Source organism: Pezoporus flaviventris, unplaced genomic scaffold, assembly GCF_033815535.1.
Source record: "Pezoporus flaviventris isolate CSIRO_AGI_PZ_B2104156 unplaced genomic scaffold, CSIRO_AGI_Pfla_v1 ptg000001l, whole genome shotgun sequence".
In the NCBI taxonomy this organism is placed as follows: Eukaryota; Metazoa; Chordata; class Aves; order Psittaciformes; family Psittacidae; genus Pezoporus; species Pezoporus flaviventris.
Window position 1 is genome coordinate 9,844,101 of NW_026892549.1, and position 22,362 is coordinate 9,866,462.

General features: G+C 38.0%; 2 protein-coding genes across 3 annotated transcripts in view; both read right to left on the minus strand.

Annotated features, from left to right (window-relative positions):
- ZRANB3 (zinc finger RANBP2-type containing 3) overlaps nucleotides 1–22,362 on the minus strand; it is a 487,195-nt gene that overhangs the window by 248,321 nt on the left and 216,512 nt on the right. The window lies entirely within an intron of this gene.
- The window catches only part of TMEM163 (transmembrane protein 163), a 100,288-nt gene that overhangs the window by 28,059 nt on the left and 49,867 nt on the right, over nucleotides 1–22,362 (minus strand). For both annotated transcript variants that reach the window (XM_061444405.1, XM_061444396.1), the window contains 2 exons: nucleotides 14,099–14,142; nucleotides 12,835–12,926 (listed from right to left, as the gene is read on the minus strand). In XM_061444405.1, the coding sequence (XP_061300389.1) occupies nucleotides 12,835–12,926; nucleotides 14,099–14,142 (136 nt within the window). The remainder of the gene's footprint in view (nucleotides 1–12,834; nucleotides 12,927–14,098; nucleotides 14,143–22,362) is intronic.

Below are 22,362 nucleotides of genomic sequence, written 5' to 3' on the forward strand. Positions count from 1 at the left end.
TGCTCTTTATGTAAGCAGCAGTCAGCCTCAACTAAAACTGCAGATTTAGACTCTTGGTTACTTGTTTTGTAACAGTTGTAAAAAAATAAATAGATAATTGTTATAAAATTACAAATATACCCCCAGTGACAAGCTCTGCTATCTGCTACCCCAAAAGATATCTGGGAGAAACCACACAAGGGTGAGTGATGACAGTTTTTCTCATATCAGCTGGTTACTATAAAACAGCCACTGCAAGAAGCTTCCTTTTTTAATTACCACCCTGCTATCTTTCTGGCAAATGGAACTCAGTAACACACTACCAATGAGGGTCTGTAATGAAGCTCTTGGTAATTACTCCTCTCAAGTCAATCTGCTCTCCTGCAGCAAAGGTGGTGCAACAGAATTACGGATTCAGAAAAAATCAGCCATGCATATGAATACAGTCTGCAAAAATGTGTTAACTTTCTCTTAGCAGCTCACAGAGACAGTTGTTTTGGGGCACTGGAGAGAGAGAGAGAGGTCTCATGTACTTGGTAGTATGTCTGGTACATCCTGGAACCTATTTTACCACCACACTTCAAGTTCATTAAAATAGTCCCTGAAATGTGATGACACCATGTGGAATAAAACAAGATTATCAGAAGCAGTCTAATTACTTCCCAGTTCTGTTAAGATATGATACAACTAAAAGGCAATATTAAAAAATTAACCTTCTTGTCAAATACTGAACTAGTTTCCCACCTTGTTTATCCATTTCTGTATCTCAGATTACTTGATCTTTTTCGATTACATGGATTATTTGTGGTTTCTCACTACTTTTACCAGTGTAAAGAACCTCACAGAAGCATAGAACAGCCCAGGCTGGAAGTGACCTCAAAAAAATCACCTAATCCAACCTTTCATGGGAAAGGGAGCCTTGATGAGATGATCTAGCACCCTGTCCATCTGCTTTTTTGAAAACCTCCCATGATGAGGACTCTATCATGTCCCTAGGGAAGCCGTTCCAGTGGTTGGCTATTCTCATTGTAAGACATTTCTTGTATGAGGATCACTTACCTTATTCATTGAAAACATCATTTATCTTATTCATGGAAAACATTTTAATAATTTCATCGGTTACAGATATAAGTGTGATGAAGAGATCTGTGAGAAAAGTCACTATAAACCATTATAGTTTATATTAATATTCTTGAGGCAGAAACTAGAGTCTTACATTCTCTCATATTTGCAAAGCTGCCATCAAAATAAACTTCAGTTCCTCATCTTTGTCTCAATTCTCTGGCAGCTGTGATACTATAAATAAAAGATAATACTCCTAATTTCTACATGTAATTCTGTTAACTTACAAGACCCAGTTTACTCTATTTCATTTTAATTCTGTATTTTCTTGATTATTAAGAATGTTATCATGATATATTTTTCTAAGACAAACAGGTTTTCCATCATGAGAAAAGCAAAACATTTGCCCAGAGAGGTTGCAGAGTCTCCATCCTTGGAAGTTTTCAACACCTGACTGGATAAATTTCTGAGCAACCTATTCTTATCCTACAGCTGACTCTGCTTTGAGCAAGAGCCTGGGCAAGTGAGCTCCTGAGGCTCCTTCCATTCCTGAATTATCCTATGATCCTATGAACTTTTATTCACAAAATCTTTATCTCTGCAGATTCTGTCAAGATCTTTCAGAACTAATGGCTCCTAATTGCCCACAGAAAAGGAGACAGTAAAAACTCTCCAGGCTGTTTTCACCGCTGTAGTGAAAAGGTAGTGTTAAAACTATTGCTTTCCAAGGAACTGTAGCTTAGCATTAAAATGAGCTGTAGGCCAGTAAGAGCAACATGAGCTCTAAGCCCAGAAGCGATGTGATCTTTTTCAGCAAAGCTGAGCAAATTGGGTTTATGATGGATACAGGATTTAATCTCTGGATAAATCCACTAATGAAACCTCTGGAGCTTAAGTAAGAAAAAATGAATTATAATATTAATTAATTTAATAAAAACTATAAATGTGCTAATTCCTGTTTCAATATGATCTGAAAGGATTTTAGTGGTATTAGTGGATGACAAAGTGAGTATCATGTATGGAATCATTCAGGGGAAGTCACATGGAACGCAAGGCAAACACACAAGAAGTTTTTGCTGCGTCAGGAGTTAGGAAAATATTTTTGAACACACAGTAGTCATCCACTTTCTGATTCTGTTTCTCCCTGTACATTTCTCTCAATTGTCTTCTGCGTCTAGCCACATGACAGGAATCCTTTTATATCTCTTCACTTTGCTGGTACTCTGTTTTCATTCTTTCTTCCCATAACCAAATACAAATTACATTCCATGAATGTTCCTTCATTAGTAACTTGGAGCTTGCAATAATCTGCACCACACTCCTTCTAGATGAGAGGCAGTCAGCCTGTTTAAACAAAGATAAATTGGGACACTCAAGAAGACAAGAAACCTATATTTTTCCACTTAAAGTGCTGTGCCATTACTCATGAATTTTGCATGGCTATGGATTCCAAAGCTGGATATAAAGGAGAAACTAGGCTTGCTAAATATTTATCTGCAAAACCACTAGAACAAAATACATGTTCCATAATCCTCCCCCAACTGCCAGAATCTAGATCAGCATTGTTACAGCTACTCCTATTTCTCACCATTAAAAAAAAAAAAAGAAAAACCCAACCAGATTATGCAATAAAGTAACAGGCCAAATAAATATTATACGTTATCACATGTTCAAACCTCTTCCTAAAGTACATGGAGGGGAAATGCCATTTATATATGAGATTCAGACTAGATATGCTAGGGATCCACTTCGTGTTGAAAGCATTACAGGCCTTCTAAAATTTTTTTTATCCTCAGGAGTTCAACTAGTCAGTGCAGAACAGGGTATTTACATCCTTTAAAATCATGCAGCTGAACTGGTTCCATAAATAATTTGATTCTCCCGGTATTAAGTACCTGCCAATAAAAGCTAATAGGCATTTCTACAACTTGGAGATTTTGAAAACTCTTACATCCTGTTTTCTAGTTTCAGGTCTGCATAGACTGTACAGTTTCACTTATGGTACACCTGACTTCTAAGCACCCTCCTGGCTTGTGAAGGTAATCAGAAATTCTATCATCCCCCTGAAGTTCGAAATTAAAGGCTTTTGAGAGTTTCTGTAACATTAATTTTTACGGTGATTATAACATTCCAATACAGAGCACCATATCCCTGATTTTTTATAGATATGTTGTGTAAATACTATGCAATATACACAAATACTGCCTAATCAATTACCAGTGAAGGAAAAGGATTTCATAAATTAAATAGATTTGGGATCTAGCTTCAGTAAAAACATTGCCAAGTCTACAGATGCCACACATTTAGAAACAGATTTTAGAATGTATAAATATATACATTTACTATTTAATATTTAATATATATTCTATGTGTGAGGATATTGTGTGTGTGCATGCATAAATATATGCATACATGCATGTCTGCCTGAATAAGAGCAAAGTTTATGATTGCTTCACTTTTGCCTGAATACAGGATAATGGGTTTATAGAGAAATGATGCAGTTTCAGTAAGCTAGCCTAACGAAGCACCACTAAAATTTCTAACCAGCTCTGTACTTGGATGTAGTATTTCAGCTAAATACTCCAGAAGAAATAATGACTTTGAAATTTTCAGTGTGGTTAAAAATAAACTATATTTCTCCTTCTATAAAGCAGATATCCAAGCATAGGGGTACACTTATTTTGCAGACTCTGCACTCTTCTCTACTGGGTAGGAGAGACATGCATGTGCCATGTGAAGACTGATTCCAGGCAGAGAGAACTAAACAAGGCCTGCAGAGATAGCCTACAAACTGCAAATAGCTGTGAAACTATCTCCATGCATCTGACATTTTTCCAGATCACTTGGCCATTCCATCCACTCATCACAAAAAATGTTTTTCCTCCAGCCACAGAGGTTTCCCCTGAACTGTGTGTAGCTGCAGATTTTGCCATCTGTGCTTCAAATGTCTTTCCTACGTATGGCATAGACAAAATTATTCACAGTTTTTTTTTCAATGTGACTGGTATGTTGGGTCTGAATTGAGAGGATTATTTTCATTCAACCCTACCTGAATAGACAATGCTCATTTAGTCGGGCTAATCAGTACAGCAGAGCCAATCTGCAGATGAAAATTTAAATACAGTACTAATACTGAAAATCTGGGGAGAGGGGTTAACTCTGCGAACCAAGAGAGAATATACTCTGCATAACCATACAGATCAGTACACTCTCTTATTTGAATCAGAGGAAAAGAAAGAAGAGCCAGACCTAATCTGGCAGCCATTCCCTCCTGTAAATGGTGGTTTCTAATTCTTTTAATCTTTGGGTGCAAGAGTAGGATATGTCACAATCCCCATATTGCATGCCTAAATGTAATACATATATATTCAATATTACTTCCATGAGGCTGCCCGTGACTAAACCCTGGTGTAAATATTCTCAAGTGGTGTCACCTGAACATAAGCAAGACAGAAAAAAGGGTTACTATTACTTTGGAAGGAGGGGCTCACTCTGTCTAGGGTCTCACCTGTCATCACATTTTCTCAGTAAGAACAAAGACCTTACACAAACTCAGCAGCCACTAACTCCCCACATTTGCCCAGTAGACACACTGACATGGCTCTGAAGGAGGTGGCAATGGTGATGGCTCCTTACAGAATTCTCACAAGGCAATAATAAAGGGCAGTTCAACTGGTTAGCTTCTGTCCTGGGTTCAGCAGGAGCAGTCATTTTTTCTCCTTAGTAGCTGGTGCAGTGCTGTGTTTTTGACCTTCAGCCTGGGAACAACACTGATAACACCTGTGTTTCCAGGTCTTGCTAAGTAATGGTTACTCTGATCAGGGACTTTTCAGTCTCATGCTCTGCCAGTGAGAAGGGGCACAGGAAGCCAGGAGGAAGCAGAGACAGGACACCTGACCCAAACTAACCAAAGAGGTATTCCATACCACAGCATGTCATGCCCAGTATATAAACTGGAGGCAGTTACCCAGAAGGCCCAAATCGCTGCTCGGGTTGGGCTGGGTGTTGGTCAGTGGGTGGTGAGCGGTTTTATTCTCTTCCCTTGTTATTCCCCTTATCATTATTATTACTGGTGGTAGCGCTAGTGGTTTGTGTTATACCTTAGTTACTGGACTGTTCTTATCTCAACCCATGGGAGTTACATTCTTTCGATTCTCCTCCCCATCCCTGTGGGACTGGGGGGAGAAAGAAGGAGGGAAGTGAGTGTGTGGCTACGTGGTTCTGAGTTACTGGCTGGGCTTTAACCACAACACACTCAAAACAAAAATCACTGGCAAGATGAAAGCCCCCGGAATGCAATGTATTAGACCATAAGCAACTGGACAAGAGACTATAGAGCAAAAGTAAATTTGCAGGTTGAAGACATAACATAGTACAAAGCAGTAAGGTATCATTCATGAAGCAGTGCAGCACTTTTCCCTAGCAACTGAAGAAGGATACCATGTACATAACAACCTCCCCTGTCTTCTAAAAATGAATCATGCCAGTAAGTAAAGAAAGAACAAGATGTCAAAGGAATATTTATCCACAAGACAACAGGAATATCACAGCAAAGGGCAGCTCCTTCAGGTATATTCAATTCCGAATGGTGTGTACTTACCATACACAGAGTTGTACAGATGATTTTATTATTGCTGTTTACTTCAGTCTAACTTCCAGAAAGAAGGTAATTAAGCAACTGATAAGGGTTTCTAATTACTTGTCTAGGCTCCTTCAAAGGTCACATGCCTAAGATGTAAGGTTATAAAAGAAAAACTGTTCAAAGCTGTACCCTTCTGCTTGATACATGTCCATATGGCAGCACTTGAAACAGTAATATGCCTGCTTACTGCACTGCCCATTTACCTGAAGAGGCTACTTACAACCAAAAACTCAAAGCAGGGCATAGTCTGTGAAAAGATAACTGAGATGTAGCCAGGAGGCTATCAAGCAACCAAGGAAAAGTATTGGTACACTGGTAGTGTTGTAGTCATTGGGTATTATAAAATTATAATACATATGTATATATAAAATTGTATAATGATATCATTAATATGCTTTATAAAATGTTTTTAAATAGCCTAATTCCCATGTCATACTGTTAAATAGCTGAAAGTTTCACTGGTGCATGAAGTCCTAGGAAAGAGTCAGAATATACTTGTTTCCTCCTTTCCTTCCTTTCTTCATTACATATCCTTAAGAAATGGGTAATCCTTATATAGAGATATCCACATAGTATATTCCTAGAGTTGTTCAACAACTGAGGACCCCAATGAACCACAGCCTGGTTCTTTCATCAGACAGAAAAAAAGGCACAATAATGCTGAGTGCTTATATACTGAAGTTATATATATATATATATATATATATATATATATATATATGCATATATATATATACATAGATTAGAAATAAGATGTACATCTTTATCATTGAGCTTAATTAAACGTCAGGGTAGGGCAGTAAAGGATGCAACAGATTTTCTAATTGTTGCATCCAACATGCTAATTATAAGACAGGTTTCTGATTTATTCCATCCCTCAAGAGTAAATTTATTTAGAGGTTGCTTTTTAGTTCAAACTACGTTAGAAATTCTTGGATGAAGCTCTCAGAGTTGTGCTCCTTTGGATGCCAAAACTGATGAGAGTATCATTTCATTCTCCCCATAACTTAAGAATTTATCAAGAATTAAAACTTCAGGGAAGGCATTCTTCACTTGGCCAATGGGTTCATCATTCTGACTATCAAATCCAGCTGCCACAGGAGATGCATGGAGATGAAAGTGAGTAACAGACACATAGAAAGTTTTTAGATAATGGCTGATTACAAAGCTGCAAAGACTGCAAGACATTCCCAATTCTTAACCTGCTGTTTTTAAATCTAGCATAAGGTGAGAGAAGATATGCAAAACAAATAGATGAGCAGAAATAACTGAAGCCACCTCCTGTTCCAAGTAAAGTATCACCTTACTTACAAAGAAACAGCATACCAGATTCAGACACTGCCCCACCAAGGATCACAGAGTCATAGAATGGTTTGGGTTAGAAGGGACCTGAAAGACCATCTAGTTCCAAACCCCCTACCATGGGCAGGCACACATTCTACTAGACCAGGTTGCTCAAAGCCCTGTCCAACCTGGCCTTGAACACTTGAGGAATGGAGAAGCCACAGCTTCTGAGGACAACCTATTCCAGTGTCTCACCACCCTCACAGTAAATAACTTCTTCCTTTTATCTAATCTAAATCTACCGTCTTTCAGTTTAAAGCCATTTCCCCTTGTCCTACCACTACCTGCTTTTAAAAAAGTCCCTCTCCAGTGTTCTTGTAGGCCCCCTTTAGGATTTGGAATGGCTATTTTCTCCTATTTTAGGATAGGAATGACTATTTTTTCCTGGCAAAAAGCTTTCTTAGCAGCAGGTGGAGGTATGACAGATACCTGCACCTTTGTCTGCCACACAGAAGACTCTACCTAGTTCTTCTTATTTTAATATTACTGCCAATGTTTTGGATGACAGCTTCACCAATATAAGGAAAAAATACATCTGCATTCATGATGTATTATGTCATGGCAACATAGAGCACAATTAAATTTTCTTATTACAGTAATAAAAGAAAGACTAGCTGGAGTCTGTCATAGACAATAAAAACAACAACAACCACCAAACAAACAAAACAACAACAACAAAACCACCAAAACCAATAAAGAGTGAAAGAAATGTGAGCTTTCTGTTCTTGGCAGAAGAGTGTGAGTAAGGTTTCCCATTTACTCTGGCACGGGAAAGAAAAATGTTGACTGGAAAAACAGATGTTGACAGACCGGTTTTTCGGAACCACAGAATTTAACTTGGTACCATCAACAAAATAATACCAAATACTATTGCCAAGAATCACTATGTTAAATATGACATACAAAGTTACATTTTTGCAATACTGAACATACAAGTTCAGACCAAACCCAGCGGCCAAAAAAAACCTAGGTGCAAGGGATCCTATAGGCTAAAGCAGGTAACTCAGTCCTGCACTAGTCCTGTGCTACGTGGTACAGAAATGCAAGACTGTAGCTCTGTAATGTAGCAATAGGGATATTGCTTTATAGCCTGAGAAGTAGCAGTAGTCCACTTACTCCATCTACCTGAGAAGGCTGCCAACTAATTCTATTAACATAACCTGAGCAAAATCCTGCTTTCCTGAGCAGAAGGAATCAAATTCACAGCTTTGAGATCCTTCCAACCACCTATAAAAAGCTCCATCTTTTCCAGATTTTTCACAAGGCTGTGTGTCTGAAGCTTGTATTCTGTTTTCTCAATCTTTCCTTTTTTTAGTGGTATTTCTCTTTGTCCTCACACACAGTTCCAGAACTCCAATCTAATTCCTTCACTCCTCATTTTCTCAGATCAAAGTGCTGCCCTTTTTACAGCTAGTTACTAGTTCAACCTCTCATGAGATGTTTTTCCAGGTCCCTATTGCTTCAGTCTGCTATTAAAAAATTACTTCTACTGCTATTTACTGGGTTTATTTATGCACATGACAGTTACCACATCAGTTTTAATATATTTCTTTCTACAACAAATTTAGATTTCCTTTAGCAGTCCAATAAACTATTATGCTACTAAAGATTTACTAAAGGACAGAATATTCAAGAGTATTTGTACTCTGATTATGCGGAGCATTCAGATTTCTCTGCACATCTTGAACGGTTCAGTGTTTGTTCAATGTTCAAACCATTGTTCAATGAACAAATCAGTGTTCAAAACAAAATAGAAGACTGAATTCACACCTTTAACCTGATAACCTGCCCTAATGGATCCTGCTTTGAGCATGGATTGGACTGGTGACCTCTAGAGGTGCCTGCCTAGCCCAGCCATTCTATGGCACAGCACTGCACAAAACTCTTACAATGAAGTAATAGACTATACCTGGGCTGAAGTGCATGAGTAGTGAGTCTACTGCATTTTTACAGTCTCTAATTTATCAGTTACATCACAGTATTACCTCTTAGTTTCTCCTCGTATGAAGAAAAATAGGGAATTGCAAAAATTTTATTTCTGTTGTAAGTTTTCATCTTTTGTGGAGAGTCAAAATTATTTTTCAAGTTATTTCAGCACTCCTTTCTTGGATTTCTTGGTCATTGCTTTGTTGAAGATCAATTCAACACCTCAAAGTTTCCTGCATGTTAACTTGCAACGCAGCAGATCACACTGAGCAAATCAAGTGCTCGTGAACGATGTACTCTGATTCTCTTCCTAGATACCAGCAGTCCTTCCCAATTCTTGCCTTGCCTCAAGGACTACAATTCTTTCAATAGCCCTACTAAAAATACATGAAAATGTATGCTTTAACCTGGCTTTACCATCTTTATTTGACAGCCAAAATAAAAAGATGTCGAAGTGTAAAACTATCTGAAAAGTACCAAAACACATCAAATATTCCTCCTACTCCTACACACCCTTTCATTAATGAGCCAGCTAGGCAGAATAAAGCAGTCTCATATGGCCTACAACCTTACAGTGGTTTAGACCTGATCCTGCTGAAAATCATTATATTTTCAAAGCCACTTGGTATATAAATAAATAAATTTTAAAAAAAAAGTCATAATTTTATCATAATTTAAGACATACCTTTAACATAATCAGATATATCTTTCCATGATGACTTAAGAGAAATTCCCATCAATAAAAACCTTGAAAAGCCTGCCAACTTTAGCTTCTCAGGCCATCAGTAGCAAAGAATTTTCAAGAAGAGCAAATTGCAGAGGCAAGTTAAAATATATTTCCCAGTTACTACATATGAACCACTTGAGAATCAACAGAGACGTACACTGTGCAACTCTGGTCATATTTACACTAAAGGAGTACCTTCTCATCTTGCCCCAGAAAAAGAGAGAAATCAAATGATCTAGTAAAAATGAAATCCATTCAACTCAATCAAATTCAGCAGGACAAATTTTCATGATCGTTTCAGCATTACAGCTCCCCTGAAGTCAAATGGAAATGTATTGGTTCAGCTTAGAAGGACTTGGCACAGCAAACAGTTTTCTACTGTTCATTCTGAGTACCAGCCCATGAAACATCGCATCTCTAGCTTCCATATGGCTACATCTTAAGTAAGATTACACAGTTCCTTTGCATCTTAGCATTTTAGTGTAAGTATTTAATTCATGGCACAATCTGAGTCAGAATGTACTATCTGTGTCTTTTTCTGGAATTCTGTTTTTCATTCTATATTTACGTTCTCGCTCAACGATGTCCAACAGTTAGGATTTGATCTAATGATGCCCCTCCGTGATAGGCTTTCCACTAATTTCAACAGATTTTGGCTCAATCTCTTGTTGTCAAGTTTATGAAACAGGAAGTTTTATAACTTTGCAATACGTAACTGGCAATTCCACTTGGCCTTTGTAAGAAGCTCACATTATTTTCAAACATGTTAGGATACACAGACAGATGTAATATTTAAACCAATAAAAGAAAGCCCTATAAGTAAACAATTAAACTGAAGTCACTCTGGGACACCTTATTCTGGTAAACAGTAGTAATGCTTTGGCAGAAACCTAAAGTTTTGCACTAAGGCTCCAGCACTAAGGCAAAGGACAGCTAGCCACACAGAAACGGGAATAATGCACAGCATGACCTAAGCACGTACACGAATTTCACCAAACTGTCCAGTAGTCTGAGAGCAGAGTTCTTCACTGACGCACTGGCACAAAACAAGGAATGTGAAAGATGAGGTGTGGCTATAGGCACAAAGATTTCAAGGTTAGCAAGCAGCCAAGAAGAGTCATGCAACATTTGCCCAGCATAGAGGAAAAATAATTACATTCAGTCCTTCAAGCAAGACGTTGATTAAACACAACAGGAAATTAGAAGTGTGCCTCCCTCAAAAATCTGACACACTAAGAACTGCCTTAAGAGACACAACCATCCCTTTACTTGTCCGTACTATGATGATTTTCCTGTCGATTCTAGGAACGCAGGGATAACCAGACTGCTTATCCAGTGATTCATATTCCTAGCATATGGTAACACTCTTTCACGCAGTACTGATCTCATTGAGCAACCTTAGCTGTCTTCAATTAGAGGGCATGGCAAGTACTTCATTGACTTAATTTAGCCTTATGTAAAGCAGAGGGACTATATGAAAGCAAATTAAAAATGAGCATAAAAAGCAGAAAAATATGTCTGCTGCTTTGCTTGTTCACTTTACTGGCTTAGCCGTAGGGATATGGTGCTGCCTCTTTTGTATTGGGATTCATTTTCTCTATAAAGTACTTTACAAGGTTCACTTGAAAAAGCCCAACAGAAGGAGATTTCAAAAATATGTTAATTGAATGTTGACAGGAATCTCTGTGGACGCCCACAAAAGCAAAATAATCAGGAAATATCTGTTAAAATCTCCAAAATTGTGCAGGAAAACCAATTTTAATCACACAGTTCTGGATTTATTTTTATGAATCAATGTCACATCAATCTTCTTTGGCCTTTTATTCCAAACTGTTATGTATGGAGCCCTGCCAGAAAGGAACGCAAAGCACTGACAAGCTGTTGCATGAGCCTGAGTTAATGTATGATGCATGTAAAATTACTGCTTACTGTTTTCTTGGGTTTTAGGGAAGGATTATGAAGACATAATCTCACACACTCTGTGTGGCTTTTTTTTTTTTTTTTCTTTTTTTTTTTTGTGTATGTGTGGTGGTTTTTTTTATTTATTTATTTTGGGGTTTTTCTGGGTTTGGGGTTTTTTTTTTTAACTTATCCTACCAGTTATGTAGCTCAGTTTCATCAGGCTTCCCTTCCTGTAGTAGGGACTTCTTTATTGCAAAACAGTAGTCCATTCCAGGAGATAGATGAACTATCTTTAAACAAGCCAGATGGGATACTGCCAGCAATGGCAGCAGAGAACAAAACCAAAGCAGGTAAGTGTACTGCAATTCTCCACCTAGATGTACCCCAAATTTGAGTAGGAGATTAAAATCTTCTTTATGCACTAGTGTGAATAATTCTTGAGCCAATCTCCACCTGATGTTCTCAGTTACCACATGCATTGCCTACAGAAATGCTGCACAATGAACACTGAAGCAGAGCACAAGTTCCAATGTGATCAATACTGCACTGCAAATTAAAAGACTTTTTTCCATAGGAGCCCTATAGCAAGCATTAAATATGCTTACTTTGCAAGCATATACTTTGTTCCATAAATAAGATATACAAGTATTGATACACTCTTACTGACCAAAACAGTGACAGTTCTGTAACAAAAAGGGTGTGTCTCGTTGTTTGTACAGCAGTTATAATAAACTGTGTCACCCTACTCTCTTATCACTAATACAGGCTCAATCTTCACAGATGTTCTGTAACCTCAACTTCTGATAACACCATCAGCAATTGAAGAAATTTACATTCAGAAAAGAAGGGGTTCATATTCTAATCTTGTTAAGGGAAGCACAGATATACAAGCATAAATTTTAAAAACATAATCTAGTAAGAATAATGGAGTAAGATGAAAAAAAAATTAATATCCATTACAGATTGTAAATATATTTCATTTGATACAGATGCTGCAAGGAAAAAAAAAAATGTGAATCCCTAGCAATTACTATCTTGGCTAACAAAAAACCCTGAAAATCACAGTCACAGGGAGGTTTGCCTAAGGAAAGCCTGCATGCTTGGGACCAAACAGTAAGTTGGCAGAAGGAAAGAATACTTGCTGACATGACAAAATGTTTTTTGTCAAAGCTCTGGAATATATAGCATCACAGCTTGACAGCAAAAGCTCTGCAGGCCTCGACCAAAGCCAAATGTAATTAAGTGTACTTACATGTACTCTCTGTGTGCAGAATGCACAGCAGCTGCGTTGCTGTAACGCCACAAAACTATTGCTGAAGACAACACATCCAGTGTAGCATCGAACTGAAAGAGACACAGAGTCAATTGTTTTGTGGACCATTAAATGTACCCTGTACTAGTAGGAATGCATTTACTATCCTGCTGCACGGGCAGAAAGCAGCTTCAAATAAACAATTCTAATGAAAGCAGAATTTACATTTATTAAATTTATCTTCATGGCTTCACCATGTTTTATTGCCCAGTTATACACCTCAGAGCTCAAGAAGTCAATCAAGGGATTAAAAAATGTTTCTTTGTAATCCATCACCTCTGGAGAAATTACGAAAAAGAAAAACCCCACCAGTCTGCCATTGTGACACCATGAGAGTTATAATACTAATATGATTCTTATGCAAAGACTCTTTAAAAAAAAAAAAAAAAAAGAACAAGTGCTTGAAAATGCGTGGCAACCATTTCTTTTTCTGGCAAAGAATTAATTTTCTGCAGTAGAAGGTTTTGTTTCAAACCAAGCAAATATTAACTTTTTTTCAAAATCCCACTGTATACAGATTTCGTATTATTCTGGGTCATCAGCAAAATTGCCATGTTTGTACTAATGAACACATGATGGCAGGTAACACCAAAAACCAGGCTTGTCCATTGTAAGAATTTTCGTTCTTAAGTCAAACTTTCTACAGAGTCAATATAACCTTCAAATTTGAAAGCAAAAGACAAATTATTTTACACCAGTCATTTTACTTCACATTAGGAATTCTTTCCTCTATCACTGACCAAGAAAGTCATGGCAGCTACTGGAGATAAAAGCTGTCATCCTAAAGTCAACTAGAGTTTTACCATAGACTTCAGTCGGAAAAGGGATACACAGAGTTCAGAAGGGAACTTTAGAATTTGGCTCAGCTTAAATAACAAAACTAAAAAAGCTGATTTTGTAGAACAAAAAAATAAAAAACGTATCTGGTGGATAGTATCTATCAATGACAAGATGTAAGCATTGGTATTAACTTCAACATAAGACTTAGTAGTCAGAAACTGAAAAAGTGTAACCAAAGCATCTTTAATATCATTTACAAGGTGTGAGTTCAACAATATTTTATCTAATCCATCATTGACTTCACACACCTTGCCATGAACTTTTAACAAGAAAAATACAGTATTCTACGGGGGGGGGGGGGGGGGGGGGGGGGGATGGGGAAGAAAAAAAAATAAGAGGGTATTTAAATTGTATCTTTACTTACAGCAAATCCAAATGATGATGCACTGTATCTCATTACGGAGACAGCTAAAGGAAAGGAAATATTATTTAGAAACACTTTAAATCTTTTTTGTATCCTTTCTTCTTCTTCTGCCATCCGAGTTACAAAACTATTTTCAACATATGGGCTTAGTGTCACCCAGTTCCCATCAGAATCACCCAACCTTAACCTCAAACTATCAGAAAACTTAACATTTATCACAGTTCTCTCTGCCCTGGTTAGGCACAAAAGTCCACCCGAGATGGCTGACACAAAACTATGAAGGCCTATCCAGACTCTTTGACTGCCACCTTTTTGACAAAACCCACAAGGGCAATTCACACAGCCCCAAGAATTGCTTCAAAAATCCATCAGAGTCTAACATCACTTTTACTCCATGCAACCTAATTTTACCATCTCACAGTTCCAAATTCTAGGAGGTATTGTGGCAGGTACCTTCCAGTAGCCCAGAGGAATACCAGGTGAGAAGCAGGCAGCAACAGAACAGACCACTTGCTGGACTTCATCTAACTGGAACTCTCACAGGCTACAAGCAACATCGTGGCTGTGTCAAGCTCTCAAGCACTGAGCAGCTCCAGCCTTCAGTGTTTTGCAGACTGTCCAGTGAGAACAGGACTAACAGAACCTGTGCTCCCTGAATAAAACACACAGCACTCCAGTTCCAGTATTAAGAGGGCTTGGGATAAAGCCCAAAAGGATTAATTTTACTACTCTTTTATGAACAGATACTAACTAACTTACTAAGAAAAATACATTTCTGTAAAAATAAAAATACTTAAACTGAAAAAAAAGGACCAGACTCATCAATGACTTTGTCAATCTCAGACTGACAAACACAATATCTAATTTTCAGTATTCCAGTATTCATTAGAACAGCTTGGCAGAACGGAGCTGCTATGGTTTGATTGTTCTTTTCAGTAACAGCAAGCTGCAGTTCTGTGACACTTATCTGGATAAACAGAAATTAAAAACTTGGCAGAAATAACCCTTTTCTTACTGATCTAAGACCTAACTGTGGCCACAAGTCTTCTGGACATCACAAATATTTGGACTTTATTAATACAGTTGGCTAAATCACATAGAGAAGTCAAGTTCATTTCTAGATTCCCATTTGCTCAACGTTGAAGAGTACTGAAACAGTATGGATTTACATCTCCCTCTCACTGTTAAACCATGATTTCCCACACTTCATCTCCTAGGTGAAAAATGAAGTTATATTTCTTGGCCAGACTTGCCTGGCAAGAGCTACACTTGACAAGCTGATACTAGCTTTCAGTGATCCAGCTACAAATTTGAACACTTCACTGCATAATAATATATTACCTACCAAATTGCATGCCTCCTTAGAGGCATACAGTTTCAAAACCTACAGAAGCTGCATCAAAAAAACAGGTATGGGCATTCACAGGTACACACATGCTTGCAATATTCCTGTCATTACTGCTTTCATATGTTGCAGTTCAAAGCCACATTTATACTCCTACTTCTAGCCTGCCTCTGTAGCAGAATTAGCTCCTCAGATTTTATTATATTGTCAGCTTTTCTCCCCACTCTAATCCAAACTTAAATCAAATTAACTCTATGGTTCCCTTAAAAATGAATACATAATTTCTAAGGGTGATGAAGTACAGATAGCCACACCTTAAGAGTATTCTAGAAGGCATACTTTACAGCATAAGGTTTTAACATGAGAGAACAGTCTCTATTCTTATGATTTCTGACACTGAATATCCATAGCATTAACAAACAATCTGTTTCACCTGAGCTATCTAAAATGGTAATGAAGTATTAACTAACAGTGTTGCAAGTCTGCTTAAACCTTTTCGCTAGATAGTGAATACAACTGGAGGAAAGACTTTCCAAGGCCTGGTACTCTACAATAACAACTTGTAGCGTACAAGGCCATAATAAAAGTAGTAACGACCATTTTAGCACTGGAAAAATAGGGTTTTTATATTGTTTATTTACATACACTGAGGAGATGGACTTGGGGGTGTTGGTTGATGAGAAGATCAACATGACCCAGCAATGTGCATTTGCAGCCCAGAAACCATCCGTATACTGGGCAGCATCAAAAGAAGCATGACCATCATGCTTCAAGGGAGGTCAAGGGAGGTGATCCTGCCCCTCTATTCTGCTCTTGTGAGATCACCCCTGAAGTTCTGTGTAAAGATGCAGGGCCCCCAACATAAGAAGGACATGGACCCGTTGGAGTGATTCCAGAGGAGGCCATGAAGAGGATCAGAGGGTTGGAGCAGCTCTCCTATGAAGACAGGCTGAGAGATGGGGTTGTTCCTGAGAGCCTGGAGAAGGTTCCAGGGAGACCTCAGAACAGCCTTCCAGTGCCTAAAAGGACCTAGAAGAAAGCTGGAGAGGGAGTTTTTACAAGGGCAGTTAGTTTTAGGGAAAGGAGAAAAGGCTTGAAACTGGAAGAGGAGTGATTTAGACCAGGTATTGGGAATTCTTCACCGAGGGTAGTGAGACACTGGAACACGTTGTCCTGAGAAGCTATGGCTGCCCTATCCCTGGCAGTGGTTAACAACAGGTTGGATGGGGCTTTAAGCAACCTGATTTAGTGAAAGGTGTCCCTGCCCATGGCAGGGAAGTTGAAACTAGATGATCTTCAAGGCCTCTTCCAACCCAAACCATTCTATGATTCTATTGGCTTACAGGGTATATCACTCAATACAGGTTGACACAGACTGACTGTATCCTCTAACGATGATGACTGCCTTCCATTCTAGGCACTGAAGCTGAAGGGACTTCTACGGAAGTCCTTCTTAGCATCCAAGCACTTGAGATCCCTGGCCAAAGGAATAACCAGTGGTCCTTATGCCTCCAGAACCACAGCTGTGCTCCAGGATCAGCATATCCATGTACAGCACTGCAGGAAATGTATCACAGAGCTTTTGCTGAACCCTCACCCTCCTTATTCTCAGCGCATATTTTCAGTTATTCCCAGATGAGCCTCTGATGTAAAATAAAAGAGCCCTGAGGGAAAAAAAAAAAAAAAACACAAAAAAAAAAAACAAACCCACAAATAAAAACTAATCTTCTTTAATCTTCATATTGAATCAGTACAATAAGTACAATGGTGGGAAACAAGCAATGAGTAAAGAACAGAACAGGCACCTTGAAAATCCTGTGGAGCCACTGTACTTTTAGCAGTTACATGGCCATGACAGTGGGAGCCTGCTTTTAGCTATTTTATTGGCTAAATTGGCTGGCATTTTATTACCTCTACAATGAAGCAGATAATCCTAATGCATTTTCCTAATATTTGTAAATGGAATTTGCAAGCAAATACTAAAAATAGAGCCAGAACAGTAAGCTGCAAATCTACCACTGCCTCCACCTGCACAGCAACATCAATCTGTGAAGTCTGCCAAACTATAGGTCAGATTTTGCTATAATTCCTACACCTATTCCAAACTGATTCCAAATGAAGAAAAATACCTCATTTTCCACACATTCTACCCTCAACAAACTAAGGGTTTTATTCATTTCCATGTCCCTCAGAAAAATCATTTAATTAGGGCCTTAACCCTAAAAATCATTTCAGTTTAACTCTTCAGCCATCTAGGCTCCCACCAGCCTTCAACAGCTTTGATCCATCTAAAATGTGTTCCTGGAGAGACAGACCCTGCAGTGACCGTGAGCCTCTCATCTCCTTCGCTGTATTCAGAGAGCAGTCTGGTACCTTTCTGCACAAACGTAGCAGGCAAGAAACAGGACAGGAAATAAACTCTGCCTCCATGTCTCCCATTTGTTTGGGATAAGTGTGGCTATAAACAAGAGATGGTACATACAAACAGCTCCCCCACCTGTCATGAAAATCTCATACCTACTCAGAGGAGAGAACTATTTTTAGGGAGCTCCTCTTGATGGGACAATCACTCCATCATGTTCGCTTTGAAACTAGTCTTTTTGAAAGAGACGTCTGGATGTCAGGACATAAAATGTCATACCTTCAAAGTACATGACCTGCACTTCGCAGAAATCAGGCAGGCAATCTGAACACCAGTGAAAGTGTTGGGTTTATTTCTACATAAATTACCATGCATATTCTTGCAGGTTTTACAGAATGACAAGAAAGAGAAACTGGAAATTGTGCTGAATCAGAAGGGAAACTGAAATACAGTCTGTTTTCATTGCCCAGTGTTGACAAAACATCAAAACTTAATGTTACAACTAATATTTCAAAATAAATCCATTCCAAGAAGAGAAAACCAAATGAGTAATACTTTCTAAAATTCCCTCACAACTGAAGGCAAAGAAAAGGCAAAGACATGACTCGAATACCATTTATACTTGTAAAAAAAGCTACTGACCAGGACCAAGAGGTACACATGCATTTCCCCAGGCACCTCCTCCCCACCCCAAAATTTTAGGATTTTTGTGCACATGTTCAAAATTTCTGCATTCAGCACAGCAGCTACAAATGGCTGCTCAACATCCAATGCCTCAGAAACAAGTCTGCCAGGCATCTAATCTACGTGAGGAGACCCAGTGCTATCCATCAGTGCCATATTTCCACACCCGTATTTCTAACCCAAAGTCACTGGCAAAATTGGACCAACCCTATATATACCAAATCTTCAGCTCATTTCCCAGTTTATAATTGCATCAACATGTAATGAACAGTTACTGTATTTTCCAGTGTGTCTCTAGTATCTCCTGGACTACAGACAGGGCTGGAACCTCTGATTTCTAAATGTAAATGATTTCTAAAAGCAACACAACTAAGGAGCCTAGGATTTACAACTCACTTCCTTCAAAAAGAAAGTGCAACCCCACCAAAACTATTAAACAGCTTTATCTTTTCCTTCACATTTTTTTTAAAGGACTGAGATCTTTGACAAACAAGTGACTCTATTATTTAATAACAATGTACATATCAGAGAATCATAGAATAGTTAGGGTTGGAAAGGACCTTAAGATCATCAAGTTTCAACCTCCCTGCCATGGGCAGGGACACCTCATACTAAACCATGTCCCCAAGAATGTACTAGTAATATAGAATACCCCAAGCAAACACTGAATGATAGACACACACAGACAGAGCAGTGCACTGCAGTGCCAGTGCTGGGGGAAAGCAGGACCCCTCCTGTCCGGCATCCCACTGTTTTGCACACTCCCATGCTTCCTTTCTCAAGTGCCAACCTTATGTTTTCAAACAAGATCATCTCAAAAAAAGAATGGAAATGAATCCAAGTAAAGAAGAAGTGGTATTTTTGTTGAGTTTTGGCTTCCCAGGGGGCAGGAACTAAAAGAAGGCCCATATGTCATAGCTGCAGTTGAGCTTTATCAGGATACTAAATGCATACATTTGAATTTAAGAATAGGAACAATAAAACTTGAAGGTCTATACAAAACATACTAGTTTTTCTTCTAGGTACACAACACAAACTCTCTAACTCAACAGAGTGCATAGCTTAATCTGTTATATTTCAAATGGGGTCACTTGAATCACCCAAATAACTCAGTGCAATGACATTAAAGGACACTGTCTTTTAATGAAACTATGTATTATTGATTCCCCAACTCCAAATATAACAACTGAAAGGGTCCAGAATGCTGCAAATACCCATAACTGCACACTTAACCGCAGAAGATTTTGCAGATATATATATACCTATAGTCCACAGGCTTTGCAATTTTGAGCCCGAAACTAGTTTCCAAAACCAAAGGAAGCCATTTGGCCCTGGACACAGACAAGGAATAAGTAGTACTTTGGCTAAAAAAAAGCTACCAATGACCAGAAATGTTGAGTGATATCAGACATACTTAACAGCTGTTTCTAAAGCCCAGTGGCAAAGATTTCTAACTCACTCTATCCAAGTGAAGATTATCTGGATTTAATGACCCAGGAGACTCTGCGAAGGCAAAATTTCTCCCATCTTCTGTGTTTTACTGACTGGAAGCAAAGCTACCAGAGAAGTATTCAGGTTCTACACAGCATAAAGAATTTATTCTTGGGAATTTGGCCAGTTGCTTTCAAGAAGGTTTTACTGAAGTTAACAGAATAAGTTAGAAGACTGAGGTGAAGGTTTGTAAATGCTTATCTGACTTAAAAGGATCCTTGGAAGCTTCTTATTTTATACGTGTATCCCCAAACATGTAACAGCTTGGACACAGACTGAGCATTTTTATCCGTCACTGAAGGTTTTGAATTGTTAATAAAAGAGCTGAAATACTGCCATTATTTTCAGGTTTGGCAAATTCCTGTCCAGTAGTCACGTTAGAAAGATGGAGAGATCCTTTCAAAAACAGAAAGAAAGAATGATCCCGTACACAAGCTACAGCTCAGATGACACAGATGACACAGAACTTACATGCAAGGATTCAGGCTAACTGCAGCACAACCAAAAATAAATATATGAATAGCATTGGTTGTGCTAGGTATTGATATCTATATGAAAAAAATTATTGTTAATAAGCTCTTATTTGGAACCTAAGCACATTTGAAAAAACATAACCAGTGAGATGTGCATCACCCCGCCCAGCACAAGGCTGTCTCTGTTACTGTGGATACAAAGCCTATTGCTTTGATTTTTAAAAGATGCTTAACTTGAAGTTTGCCAAACTCAGACTAAATGAAGCACATCAGAAAAGCCCAGAGGACAAACCTCCAGATTCAGCATCATTTTTTCAAGTTATTTTCCCCTTACTTTTATGCTACTATTTCAAGCTGAACTTGATTGTGAATTGTGTTTTCAACAGGTGTGGAGAATCTAGGGGGTTAAAACAAAACATCAATGCTGCTGTTAAAAAAAAAACAAACAAGCAAGTCCAGATTGAAAGTACTTCTAAGAAACATAAATAATTGTCCAGCATCATAAAACCTACCTCTCAGCATTCAAAGATTCAAACCACAGGCCTTCATGGTGTATAAAAACACTGTTTCATTGGTTGATATTTCAGGTTCAAGACAAATATAACACAGCTTTAAATACCTTGAATCATACCACAGTATAACCTCTTCCATATAAATTGGCTGATGGAAGTACAACATGAAGAATTTGGATCAAGAGGGAATTTAGTTACCTTTGCCACATATTGTATGATTTTCTAGAAGTACTCCATTTATCCTGTACCTTAAATATAGTTCTATAATAAGAAAAAAAATGTAATTTAAGTCTTATTCAAGTTGGATTCTTCATGATGTTCTCTAAATTTTGAGAAAAGAAACACATTTTAGCCATGGTAAGCATTTAAAACCACAAAATTCCGCAAAAAGCACTGACTAAATTCTCATTTTTCCACATTACCTATAAGAACCCTTACTTAGTATCTGCTATCCACAATACAACACAGATTTGCCACAGAATATTTTCACTGGAGCTGAACTTCAATATACAGATTTTGACCCAAAGCATTTTCTCTTCCTAGAATTTCAGCAAAATTTTAAGCAGCTCAATGGATGTAGCAATGAATTGCAAAATTTTGTATTTACCAAATTAAAAGTTTTTTTCCAAATAAATTAGAATCTATTTTATTGGATTTGATGGATTTTAACTCTTTCATTCAGTATGTCTGTGGAGAGAGTTGTATTTTTTGAGGACATTATAGACATACAACTATATTTACAAGTATCTCAAAAATAAATCAAACAAAACAATTACAGTAGTCTCCCTGTTTAACAGGTAAGGAAACAGAACTCGATAAGGGATCTTAGGAGATATCTGAAAATCAGGGATCCAGAATAAGTTTAACAGCCAGAACAACTGGACTCTGGAGAGAGAGTGTTTGAAATGGCACCTAGGTCTGGGTGACTTGCACAGTCTCGCACAACATACTTTCTACGTAACCTTCAATAAAACCCTTAAAACTCCCTTTTTCAGGATTTCTATCTATAAAATGTGAGATAAGTACTTCCACTCTTCAGGATGTTATTACACAGGGAAAACCATTATACCATATGAAAACATCTTCACAGTTATTCTGCGAAGAGTGACAGCAGGCACCATGAAAATCTATTTGAATAAACTGTTTAGTATTATGATCTGCCTTCTATGATATTTCACTTTCTCAAAGCCCTGCCTTAACTTTTAGAAATGCAAACTTTACAGAAAATGGTAACCCAATTAGAAACGATCTGCGTGATATTTATGGCAATTCTACAGCTTAACAGTTGTAGGATACTCTATTTTTATACCAGAAGTATTTCAACAGACTTCTGAAAATCAAAGCAGATTTCCTTTCATACAGAAATATAGCAGTTCTTCAAAAGTGCACCAAGTGCT